The sequence below is a fragment of the Cervus canadensis genome, chromosome 5 (assembly GCF_019320065.1).
Source record: "Cervus canadensis isolate Bull #8, Minnesota chromosome 5, ASM1932006v1, whole genome shotgun sequence".
Taxonomy (NCBI): domain Eukaryota; kingdom Metazoa; phylum Chordata; class Mammalia; order Artiodactyla; family Cervidae; genus Cervus; species Cervus canadensis.
In genome coordinates, this window is record NC_057390.1 from 42,802,270 (window position 1) to 42,815,597 (window position 13,328).

The 13,328-nt window shown below is 43.1% G+C and overlaps 1 protein-coding gene across 2 annotated transcripts in view; it reads right to left on the reverse strand.

The window, feature by feature from the left end:
- The window catches only part of RANBP2 (RAN binding protein 2), a 57,729-nt gene that overhangs the window by 14,906 nt on the left and 29,495 nt on the right, over window positions 1–13,328 (reverse strand). For both annotated transcript variants that reach the window (XM_043468670.1, XM_043468671.1), the window contains exons 13-20: window positions 13,053–13,214; window positions 12,649–12,786; window positions 12,426–12,572; window positions 11,403–11,582; window positions 11,238–11,321; window positions 9,251–9,386; window positions 5,867–5,961; window positions 443–5,039 (exon numbers count right to left, since the gene is read on the reverse strand). In XM_043468670.1, coding sequence (XP_043324605.1) covers window positions 443–5,039; window positions 5,867–5,961; window positions 9,251–9,386; window positions 11,238–11,321; window positions 11,403–11,582; window positions 12,426–12,572; window positions 12,649–12,786; window positions 13,053–13,214 — 5,539 coding nt within the window. The remainder of the gene's footprint in view (window positions 1–442; window positions 5,040–5,866; window positions 5,962–9,250; window positions 9,387–11,237; window positions 11,322–11,402; window positions 11,583–12,425; window positions 12,573–12,648; window positions 12,787–13,052; window positions 13,215–13,328) is intronic.

Genomic DNA, 13,328 nt, shown 5'->3' on the forward strand with positions numbered 1-13,328 from the left:
ACCCATGTGGCTGTCCCACATATCCATCTATCCTATCCCAAGGCTTTCATTCTTTGCTCATTGCCAAGACTGCTCATGGCCAGACTGCCTTACCTAAAATGTGAGCATGCAGTACCGTCCAAGAACATAAGGATAGTAACTGCAGAACAAACCTACTGAAACCACTAGCTTCAAGTGAACCCTCATGATTTGAGTGCTAGTGGCCTTAAGCTGGACCCAGTGCTGAGGTGAGTTCTTGTGCTCTGCTGACAGACATGTCTCCCGGAAGCCGACATCTCCTCAACAACGTGCACACACGCTCTCTGCTGCTGCTGAACACTCACCACTAAACCGGTTTAGGGAAGAAAACAACCCACACAGACATATTTTTGGAAGGAAAGTGGGGAGGGAGAGAGGGGGAGAGGAAGACAAAGTCTGCCTCATCTAAAGACCAAGCGCTTACCCTTTTCTGGAGTTTTAAATGTGTGGCTGGTTGAGAACTGCTCCTTCAGAAAAGCAGGAGAGGTGTTTTTGACTTTGCCGTCGGAAGCCGGTTTGAGATCAGAGTTCTGTGACTCCTGGCGACCACCAGGTTCCACTTTTCTCTCAGATCCACTCTGGGCTGCTGAACTGGCTTCACTACTGTTATTTTTCAGAGGTGTGTTAAAACTAAATCCAAACAAAGATCCAGTAGCAGAACTGTTGCCAAATGCAAATGGTTTTGACTTTTCACTGCTAAAAATGCTTTTAACAGACTCAGAACCAAATACAAACTTTGGGGGTGAAACTACTGCTTTTGTTGTTGTTTCAGGGGTGCCAGACACCCCGCCAACTTCTGAGGTTGTGTCTGCTGCATCATCACCCTGAGACAAATCAGTTCGTTCTCTGGTGGTTTCTTCCAGCACAGCGACAGCCATTTTCCCACAAGGTGACTCCCTGGGAGTGGTCGAACGAGCAACGTGAGGGGTTATCAAAAAATCTTTTTCTTGGGCCACTTTTGCTTCATCAAATATTTTCTTAAATGAGTCTGCAACATCCTGTAGTTTAAAACGAACAGCTAAATGTTCTATTTTTCTTTCTCCATCTGCAAAATCACATGCAGTCCACACCCACACTCTTTCGGTCCCTTTCATATTTTGCAAAGTCATGTCTGGAGTTATTCTGTGGTTGGCACAAAGTTTTAATACTTGGTCCCTTCTCATCACTATACGAACTTGCTTGTTTTCGTAGTTCTGTAAAATCTTTATATCGCCAATGCCTCTTTCTTTCCACTGACCAGCATCTTTATCATACCTGTAGAGTTTGGCTCTGTGACTAAAAACAACTTGTTCGTTTTCTTCCCCACTGGACACCTCGACTAGATCAGGCAAAGGGACAACAGGCTCGAAGTGCTGTCCGTCTCTCTCCTCCTCCTGAGTGACATCAGAGTCTTCGTCCGTGCCCACTGAGGCCCCACTCTGATTCAACTTGCCAGGGGACTTGGACGGGCTCAGAGCAGACTTGAAGCTGAAGTTAAAGCCAGTGGTAGACTCGCCAAAGCGGAAGAGATTTTTCCTCACGGGGCTGCTGGCCAGCGGGGAGGCGTGCACAGAGCTGCTGCTCACGCTGTCGTCCAGGGCGTCCTCCCTGAGGTCATAGTTGTCCCACTCCAGGGTGGGCCCCGTGGTCTCAGTGTTTGGCGCGCCACTGACATCGGCAGCAGTGGCAGCTCCTGCTCTGGAATCCTTACTGTCTTCCTCACTGACTTTTGTCTGATCGTTCGTCAAAAACGTCTTGAAATCTTTTAGCCCACTCTTCATTTCTTCCGCTCTCTGTATTAACTTGGCCGCCCTGCCAGTATCCACAAGCTTATGGGGAGTCTGCAGGGGAATGTCTAACAGAAGTCGCTGGCATTCCTCAAATTTCTGCTTGAATTCTTCAGCCAGTTCAGGTGTCTTGAATTTTGCCGCCAGCTGCTCCAGTTTGGCATCGCCATCAGAAAAGTCACTGGCCAACCACATCCAAGCCCTGTCTGAGCCGGACAGGGGCTTTAGGTGCATGGTGGTGGTGATCCAGTGGTTGGCACACACCTTTAGCACCTGTTCTCTCCGCATCAGCATCCGCAGTTTGCCATTGACTTCGTTTTTGAGGATTTTTAAGTTCCCCAAGCCCCTTTCTTTCCACTGACTTATCTCAGCATCAAACCTAAATAATTTCACCCGCTGTGAGTAAAGAACTTTCTCATCTTCCTCTCCTGTGACCAGCTCCACTTTCTCAGGCATCTGGACGACTGGTTCAAAATGGATGTCGTCACTGTCCTCGGTCTTATAGGCATCATCATCTTTCTCATGGTCAGCACAAGCGTCCGCTTTATCAGCTAGTTTACTACTTTGTGATGAGAATAACTTCTCTCCAGCACCTGAAAATCCCTTGAAATTGGGGTCTTTTTTGCCAAACTGAAACCCTTCTCCTGAATTTGACTTGGCAAGATCTGCAAAGGTGAAAGTGCTGCCAGTCTGACCAAAGATCACAGTACTCCCGTCTTTCTGACCACCAGCGTCCTGAGCCTGACCACCAGTATCCTCGCCAAAGGACTTCTCAGTAGTCTTCTCCTGATTTTCTGTCTCTTGAATGCCAAATTTAAACCCACCAGCAGACACAGGGACAGAAAAACTAAATCCTTCCTTTGCTGATTTAGAGTCTGTATTAGAAGAACTCTGAAATTTAAATGAAGGTGCATTTTCCTGATCCACATGCCCAAATTTAAATCCCTGTTCTGCATTGGCAAACTTAAAGGCTTTTTCTGAAAAGTTACTCTTAAATCCTGTTCCTGTCTGACTTGCACAGGAGTTACCTGCCTCAGCTGTGGAGCCCACAGGGAAAGTGAGAGGCACTTCTGCAGCAGGGTTCTGGGTTGGGTTAGAGGCACCACAAGCCACACATTTTGGAGAACTTCCTTCATTTCGTATCATGCAAACATTGCAATCCCACTGTCCCTCCTTCTTGGCGAACAGCTCAAGTCCACTCTTTGGAGCCTTGCCAGTCTCTGAAGAAGCAGGTGCTGGAGCAGCAGAAGCTGGCGGATTCTGACCTGGGTTCTGACAGGCCACACACTCGGCCGTGCTGGCCTCATTTTGCACTGAGCAATCCCACTGTCCCTCCTTCTTGGTGAAAATGCCTTCAAATCCACTCTTTGGAGCCTTGCTTGTCTCTGAAGTACCAAACTTTAACGAGGGAGGTGCTGGGGCAGCGAAGGCAGGTGAACTTTGTTTCCGTGGAGTCTGACAAGCCTCACATTTCACAGAACTTCCTTCATTTGCTATCAAGCAAACACTGCAATCCCACTGTCCCTCCTTTACTGAAAAAACGGATTTGAAATCACTGCTGGCAGCCTTAGGAAGATCTCCCTGGCCAAATTTAAAGGAAGGTTGCTTAACAAGTGGAGATCCACTTTTGCTGGCAGGCTTTTTACTCTGACATTCAATGCATTGAGACACAGTGGGTTCATTTCTCACTAAACAAACACCACAGTCCCAGTGCCCTTCCTTCTTTAGAGTCACCAGAGCAGATCTACCAAGTGTATGTTCTGAGCCGGGTTTAGGAGCGGAGACAGTTTCAACTAATGGTGGGCCGAGAAGCTCCTTACTGCCTGGGTTTAGATTCTGGCAGGATATACACTTCTTAGCAGTTGCCATGTTCTTCAGTGAGCAGCTGTTGCAATGCCACCAAGACCCTTCTTTCTTTGCAACCTGAAATTCAAAATTCATAGTTATGCCATCAGATTTGTCAATATCCTTACTGTCATGACCTGTGGGTTCTTTTACAGTTCTCGTGGCCTGATGGGTGGTTGTGGCTACATTTGCTCCTGAGGCTTTCAACAGGCTCTGGGCCTCTTCAAACTTGCACTTGAAAAGGGCTGCCTCCTCAGGCGTCTTGAACCTAATGGCCAGCTGCTCTGGTTTGGGCGACTCATCAGCATAGTCCAGAGCATACCACACAAAGGACCTGTCTGAGCCGGCGTTAGGGGCAAGGGCCATGTCTGGGCTGATATAGTGATTTGCACAGATCTTCAGCACCTGCTCACGTCTCATGAGCAGGCGGATTTTACCGGAGGTTTTGTGCCTGAGGATCTTAACATTGCCGATTCCACGCTCCTTCCACTCTCGGGATGCTGCATCGAAGCGATACAACTTTGCACGATTGCAGAAGAACTCCTCCTCATCCTCCTCACCAGTCCTCACTTCGATCTTGTCAGGAAGAGGCACCACGGGTTCAAAGTGAGGGCCATCATCCTCCTCGTCCCCCTGTGCACTTCCCCCGTCAGCATCGTGACCCTTGCTGGCCGGCTCTGTGGCAGGCACTCCAAACAGTGATTTCCCTGGGCTGTAGAAAGTAAACATATCATCACTGCGTCGAAAACCAGAATTCTTTGGCTGATTTGTACCCATGTTCTCAGTTAATGAAATTCCAGGCACATTTTTGCTTCCAAAATTGAACGTATTTCGAGGTCCCATGTTTTGAGCAGCTTTTGGTCCACTGTACCCATCTCCCTGCAAAGGTTTATCTGAAGTCAGCAGACCTAAGAGGCTTTCATTATTGTTGTAAGTCGTAGCAGGGGGCTGTGCCACAACCTGTGGTGAGGAAAACGTGAAGTCACCATCATTTGACTTGAAATTTGAATTAAATTTGAAAGGAGTCGGCTGTGTTGTATGTGCAGGTGCTGCCAGAGATGGCCTCATTCCTTCACCAGGCACCGGGTGAACAAAACTGGTTTTTCCAAATTCTAAAACCTTAGGTTCTGCAGACCTTGAAGCATGTGCTGCAAGTGGAGGTTTTGTAAAATAACCTGGTTCTGGCAAAGGTGGATTTGTGCTTGTCTGTTGAACATTGTAATTAAAGTAATCATCACCCCTGGGTGACAGAATTCCTGTCGCAGGAGACTCAAAACGCAACGGGGGGCCATACATGTCTTGAGAGAACATGCACGCTGATGAGCTCTGCACGGGCGGTGTGTGCATCTGCTGGGGGTAGCCGTAGACGTGCTGCTGAGGTGGAAGCCTGTTCATGCCATAAACCGGCCCCTGGAAAAAGACAAAGTGAACACTTTTGTAGGCTGTCCATAAAACTATAGCTTACCTCGATACAAACCAATTCTCACGAACCTCAAGCATGAGTATAAATACACCACTAGAGCATACAGTGTGTTCTTAGACATTGCTACAAGGATACTTACAGCTCTAGTTCTTGGCATGTCCCCAAAATCGCCTTAACCAAAAACAGCACCTTACACATCTAATTCTCCTACACTAGATCCGTAGAATAAATACCTTCCTCACTCCTAAACACAGTGTCCAATGATGTTGATAATGATGATGATGACGATGAGCACTGACAATTGCTCATGTGCCACTTGGGCATAGTTTCAAGTTCTGTGTACACATAGTATCTCATTTTAATATTCTCAAACCCTACAAACTAAGGCACTAGTATCATTCTAATACATAAGGCACAGAGAAGTTAAGAGCTAGGGCCTGGGTGCACCCAAACCCCAGTCTCTGCCCGGCTCTGCTGGGGCTGGTCTCCATGGACACTTGGTCACAGTGTCTAGGCCTGCGAGTGCCACCCACAGTGCTCCAGGGAGTGCATCACAGTCCTGCCTCTGTCACAACCGGACGATGAAGCTCCCACCACCACCACTCCTGTTCAAAAATATTCTAGATGTTCACACATATTGTATTAAAATTAGATAACTAAGAAACATATCTTCTCTATCCAGAGAGAAATTTAAAATATCTATACCTCATGGGACATTTAACTTTTAATGTTTAATTACTTCTTGAATTAATCTGTAGGAAGCCTGGACAATTAAAAAGGAGATATTTATAAATATAAATTATTCCTTTGTTACCTTTGTGGGAGTAACATTAGCTGCTGGTCTGAGTAGATACTGGGTATTATATGCTGGTGACTGACTATAACATACTGAATGGCCAGTAGTTGCAACTAAAAAAAAAAAAACAAGAAAAAAAAAAAAGAAAAGAAAGAAAACACTGTTAAAAAAAAATCTATGCTGCAGGTAGCACTATCTAGGCAAGAACTATAAATACAAAAGCAGTAGAAATCAAAGATTTAACTACACAGACTTTTAAAATTTTTCTATACATCAAAATACACCATAAAGATGATTATCAAATGACAAACTAGAACAACTGCCAAGTATTAACAGGAGCAGTGAGGGCAGCAGCAGGTGGGCACCAAGAAAGCCCCCACAGCGAGCACCAGAAGGAGCTAAGAGGAGTGGTGGGCCCCCTTCCTGAGAAAGAGGGGCTCGATGTGAAGACACAGTCCTGCCACATCAGGAATATGGGGGAGACACTGGCCACAGGAAGGACTTAAGGAAGCAAAACAAATGTGATGGCCTCAGGGCCACAATTTTGAAGTGAGGCTTGAAAATCTGCAGAATGACAAGGCTACATTTTATACTCAAGCTAGCAACAACATTCAGGTCAAAAATCACCTGACAAATTCACATAAAGGATCTCAAAAGTAACACAAAATCTGCTTCTTGGCTTAATAAACAGGCTACAACACGACTAACACTCAAGCTGGTGCCCAAACTATTTGCCCCACCTGCTTTGTGTACGTGTCTGTCACCAGGAAACCAACAACTAGAAGACACTCCTGTTGATGGTAAAAACAACCAACAGACATTTGCCTGATCTGGTCTATGAAAGTTTTACCAGAAAACAAAACAACTTAAAGATCATTTATAACTTTACACAAGGAGGAAGTGGAAACTGTGACCCAAGAGGTGCTGAGCAGCCGGCTCTGGAAAGTCCTGCAAAGGCCCAGTGAGGGTAAACCAGGCCGCCCGTGCTCCCTGCACAGTAACACAGAGGCAGCGCCACTGGAGAAGCCCACAGCTGAGCAAGGAAACTAATGCGCTGCTTGCAGGGGCTCCTCTGAAACATTCCTGGGAGAAAATAGGCAAAGAACACAGAACAAGTGGATGGATATATATGGGCTAAGAATTATAACATCTGAAATTTAACTAGTGACTTTATCACTGAGAGTGAAAGAAACAGTTCAGATGTCTTATAAACCTACCCAAAAAATCCTATAGAAAAAAAGCACCAAATGAATAGGTAACTCATGAAAGCTAAGTGTGCTAGACATTCCTAGTATTAAAAAACCAAAAATTTAAAAGCTGATATATTTTTGCCTTTAAAAATTGGCAAGGTTTTAATAAACTAATAATAGTTAATAACTGGCAAGAGTGTGAACAGACAGGCACTACCAGATCCTGGAGTGTAAAAAAAAGTGTAAAAGTATAAAACTGGCACAGTTTTTCAGGAAAACAATTCCCCAACACAAGAAATCTTATAAAACCCTGGAATCCTAGGATTGTGTTCACAGCAATAATTACAACACCAACAACGGGAAATAAAAACCAGGGAGTAAAACTTGCAGAGCTTGCGTGTGATGGGGTCCTCGTGTTCATTAATGGTACCATCAAAGAATACTGAGTAGAAAAATGCTCAGAACTTAAAGTAGTATTTAAAACACATGATTACTCATCTCTGAACAAAATGCTAATATAGTGAAAATCTCATAAAAAATTCCTTATGAATACAAAGAGAAAGGACCAGAAAAAAATGCTCCAAACTGGTAGCAGAACTCTATGTGACACGATTAGCTTCCAGTTTTCTTTACACTCATCAGTACTTTTGAGCATTTCCTTATTTGAGCTTACTGATGGTTTTCAGTCATCTACTATCAGCAGACAAGGGCCACCCTGGCACGTCTGGACCTTCACTAAGGAAACCGTCTGTGAGTTCAGGAGGGTGGTCAGGAGCTGGGACTCTTGGCTTGTGCCAGAGCTGCCTGCGACTGTGACTGTCAAGCAGCCCCCTGGGGTCTCCATTCCTCTCACCTGTTAAGTGCGGGTGTGCTGCATCTACACAGTCCACAGGGTACTTTCGAGAATAAAATGAGACAATGTGAATGTTATGTTCAGATGTGTGTTTAACAACCAGAAGACCTCCTATGCACATACAAAGAAGAAACAGAAATTGTGACCCAAAAGGTGCCCAGTGATAACCACACAGCATCTAGAAAGCCCCAGAGGAAGCCAGCCATGAGCCCGTACCCGCCAGTCAGGTTCAACATGGTGTATGGCACCTTAGGCAGGCAATGTCTAAATCTGGCAGGCTCCTCACATCCACACCTATGATTGACAGCATTAGTCTGACTTCACAAAGATCTTCTCTGTTACCTGTTGCACTTGAAGGACACTGTCATGAGAAGACAACAAGCTGCTCTGAGGAGGACCCTAGGGACCATCACTAAGGTACTAAACTAGGCCACACCATTCCCAATCTTTCTTTTGAACTAAAACCAATTAATCTAATTACCTCCATTTCAGGAATCTGTCCCACGTGAAAAACCCTGTCTTCATCATCACTCTGGCTGCCTGGGGGCACGTGGCCTGAAATCAGAGCACCAGAGTCTGAAGCCTCTACCAATAGCGACGTGTACAATAATGGTGTCACCTAATCTTCCAAGCCCATTTCATCTAAACATGGGAATTCATAATGGTATCTCCCACTCTGGGTTACTGTAATTAAATGAAATCACATACACAATGCACCCTGGCACACAGACAACCCACAGTGCAACTGCCTTGTGCCCTGTGGTTCACTGAATGTTTACTGCGTACTCGAAGTAAATGCCTGATGCGCACACACACAACCCCCCACCTATACAAATACAATAACCATGCGATGCAAGTGTTATTTCTATGTTTCAAACAGACAAACTGGCTCAGAGAGCTAAGTACGAGTACAACCTAAAAATCCACTCTACCCTAGCTCAAACTCTTTTCTTCCATATATGAAAGATTTCCCAAGACTGCCAGACCTCTCCGAATGTCATCAAAATAATTCCCCAAAGTTTAGTTTCATAATTAGGCACCTCTTAACGAATTATACTATCAGTTAACATTTTTCCAATATAAGGCATAGTTCCAGCTCAGTCTCAGCTCCTCCGAGATGTGCAGTAAAGGGTTCTCTAAGCCTTTACATAGTAAACAGGATCAGATAAAGCTTATTTTGTTTCTGGAGTTATAAAAAATCTTGGTAACAACAAATAAAATTTAAGCAACATACAGGCAGACACAAACATGTAATAAATTAAGGCATACAGACAAGGTGATTTCACAAATTACCTAACTGAAGGAGGCAGCAGTACAGTATTGTCACTAACGCCTGGGATTATTCAGTTGCCAACTCACCTGTCAGTGGGGCCCCGTGAAAATTCTGTGACCCCTGATAACTATCAGGCACTGGGTCTGGTCCATAATTCTCTGGAGGCCAACGATGAGGGGACCCTGAGCTACTGCTATTTAGTTTCAACTCTTGCATTTCTTTCTGTTGGAAGAAGAAAACAATTTTAAGCAGTTATATCATGGCATAAACAGTGCTAGAGCAAATTTAATACCTGATGATGCCTTCAGAGAGTCCATACTCCACAGTCAGATCTGAGCACCAGGATGCTGATGTAAAACATGATTCTTAATTTCTTAAAGCTTGTTTTTTGCTCCCATTCTTTTCCCTCCTTAGTATCATTACCATACCCACTCAATCTGGAGTCAGCTCTAACCTAAAAAATGGATTCATCTCCCTTTCCATTCTACATTTACTTCATCTTTCTAAAGTTCTGTTTAGGACTTCCCTAGTGGTGCAATGGATAGGAATTTGCCTGCCCATGCAGGGGACACGGGTTATATCCTTTTGCTCCAGGAAGATTCCACATGCCTCAGAGCAAGTAAGCCCTCAAGCACCAACTACTAAGCCTTCCAATGACAGCCAGTGGTTAGGGATCAGACAAGAAAAAGGCAACACCTCCCCAACCCCAGAACCTATAAGGCAAGTACTTTTCAGGAATAAGTTATAATAATGAGGTCAGAGACAGATCCAGCATGGCTACCCTCTTCTTCTACAAGTGTTTCAGATGAAATTCCTTGGCAGTCTAGTGGTTTAAGTTCAGTGCTCTTACTGCTGCGGCCCTGGGTCCAATCCCTGGGTGGGTGGGGGGAAGGGGATGGCAACCAAGATGCCCGCAAGCCAGTGGTGTGGAGAGAAAAAAAAAAAAAAAGTATTTTAGGAATAAAAATTTCCTGGAAAAAAAAACAAACCCTGTAACTATTAAGGTAAAAAATACATTGTAAATTTTCAAACTAAATAAATTTTTTCCCATTCATCATCTATACTGTGTCTAGTCCAGATGGTATATATCTGAAAGTAAGAAACAAATGGAATCAGCTGGAAAATTTAACTGGTCACCACTAGTATCTGGACCATAGATTTAAACATCCAATTAAAGCTATAAACATAATGTTAAAACTCAAACAACTAGAACACATGATGAAAACTAGTTTCGACAAGTCTCACTTTATGTATGAGAAGACAGACAGAAAGCTAAGGAAGTGCCTGACCCAAAGTTGTGCATCAATGGCAGTCAGTATTAGACCCTAGCTTTCCAGGCACACAAGAATACCATGTAGGTGCCAGAAATCTACATGGTTAGCATGTAATATCATGCAAGTCACAATTATACAAAATTAACACACAAAATTCTTATGCAAATTGAAAAGTGCAAAAAAAATACAGGTTTGAAGACTTTCCTTGGCATGATTTTAGAAGCATGAATGATTTAGTTCTTGTCAATGAGCATGAAACAACTTGTACCTCCAATTCCAAAGAAGTAAAGTTCCTTTGAGTGCTACAGTTGAGGTCACTTTCATAAAGTTAAAGCACAATCATGTACAGACACCTGCGTCTTTACATAATTAAGTCAAATTCATATGAAGTAATAAAAAGAGAGACCCTTTGAAGTTTAGACCACTTGTGAAGTCTTAGCTATAAATGTGACATACACACTAGGCAGTGTGAGCTATAATCTCACAAACCAAGGTATGAAGACTAGAGTTCGTTAAGTTCAACACTCAATCACTGGGGACTTCCTCTATGCTGGGAACAGGGCCATGGTTTGGATACGAGTCTCCATCTTTGAAAGAGTCATATCTTGTGGAGGATAAAGACACATAAGTAATCTCAAAAATAAGCTAATGTCAAGACGGAAGCATGTGAAACACAGTATGATTCTACAGTCATGCAGCAGAGGAACATATGGAACAGTGTTAGAAATGAATGAGAAAGTGGTCAAGGAAGGAATCTTGGAATAAGATAGGCACAGTTTAGAAAAATCAAGGCATTTACCTTAATGGCCTCCACCTGTTCGCAGATCATTTTCAATAAGCAATTTTGATCTTCTGCCCACTGAGGTGGTGTTTTGGGAGAATACTGAAAAAATAACAATGAAACAGTATTTAAAACATCTAGAATACACATTCTGCAGTAAAGTGACTTCTCTTTTCCACTTACCTTATAACTTCTATTTGGTGATGGAGAGAATTTGGTGGGAGATGAAGTCGAGTGTTTTATTTCTGAATCTGCATTTCGCAAAGACCCATTTTTATGAAGAGGCGCTCCTTCACTGAACTCATCAAGCTCCTGCATGACTAAATTAAGCATCTCTTTCACAGATTCCAGGGTCACAGGCAACTAGAAATAAAAGGCAAGAATCAACATCTTTAGTTTGCAAAATCACCAACAGAAGAACTCTCAAATAAAAATTTTTATCTTATTAGTTTACATTTTCATACTTCTGTGTGACAAGCACATTGTACTTTATGTAACAACACACAGAAAATGCTGTGCAATCTAAAGTCTCCTAACCCTCAAGTCCATGCTGTGTCTACCCCTCCTGATGGCGGCAGCAAGGGCAGAGCAATGTTAACTGGGGAGTATTTCCATGTGAGCAAAGTAAGTCACTGCCACTCACTCACTGATTCTGAATGAGAGGAGAGGAGAAACACAGAAGCTGGCATGCACCAAACATAACCCTGATCCAAGAGCAGCAACACAAACGCACGAATAAAACAGGTGGAAGGTTGAATGTCATTGAGGTTAATCCCATCACAACAGCCTCAAACTGCTGACAGCTGGGGAAAGGTGGTCACAGGAGACAGTGACGAGGGGAGAAACATCCCAACATCATGGGCAACCACCCAATTTCATTAACATGTTTAACTGCCGAGTCCACACAGAACTAGTCTCAGTGGCAACATTTGCTGAATACATCGCCAGGTAACAAAAATAAATGCCAGCCTTTTCTAATTCTCCAACAAGCATTTTTCTAATGGTATAAACCTAAATGTCCACATTTAAACACACACACACACATAAACCTAAGGCAAAGTATTACTGATTAAATATTTAAACACCCCACTTCTGTGCATTAATATGGTATCACTAAGCATTTTTAAAATTACCAAAATATAAAATCAAGGCAAAATTCCTTATCACCTAGCTAGCAATAATAAGAAAATAAAATCTGCAACTTACTTTCTTAACTACTGACAGATTTGAATCACAGTCATCTAAAATCTTTATCAGGTAGTCCCTGGTCTTTCTCAGGTAATTTTTGCATTCTTCTTGTTCTTCAGAAGAAAGCACATCATTATCAATGTCTTCTGCTTTTCTGTGAAAAAGCTATACACAGGAGTGCTTTATGAAACAATTATGTTTTAAAACAAAAGCCCTTTAATTCAACTACCACACTACTTACCAGTGCAAGATTCCAATAAGAAACGACGTTATTAATAGATTCAAAAGCAGCCATAGCATCGTCTATATTTCCATTAACTACATCCAACATAGCGAATGTTACGTGTGCTTCATCTTCGTATTCACCAATTTCACATGCCTAAACACATGGGTAACTTTCAGTCAAGCTGCCTCTACCCAGAATATCAAAGCCAAATATTTCCCAAGGATTTCACACGATCTAATGAGATCAGCATTTCAGTGTTCTTCTCTGTCATGTTGCAACTGTGATAGACAGTGGACTTAGAAAACAAGACTACCATTCAATAGTCGGGCAATTAATATAAGCAGTTTCTACTTCCATTTCCTTATTTATAAACTAGAAGCCCAGACCTCCAGCTAGTTCACCACAGGACTCTCCATTACCTGAATGTCTGCACTGTGGAAATGCCTGAACAGAGGGTCAGCAGGCTCAGGGATGCTGCTCTTCTTCTTGATCATCTTCAACAATGGTAAAACCTTTTTCCAGTAATGAACACTTCTGCCTATGTATTCTCGTTGATCATAAAAAGACTTAAGATCACAGCCCTAAAATACAAAGTTAGAAGCACACAAATAGACACAAATGAACAGATTCAAAAACTCATTTACAGATGTTCTGAACAACTGGCTAAAACTTCAAATCCTAGTCAAAATAAAATC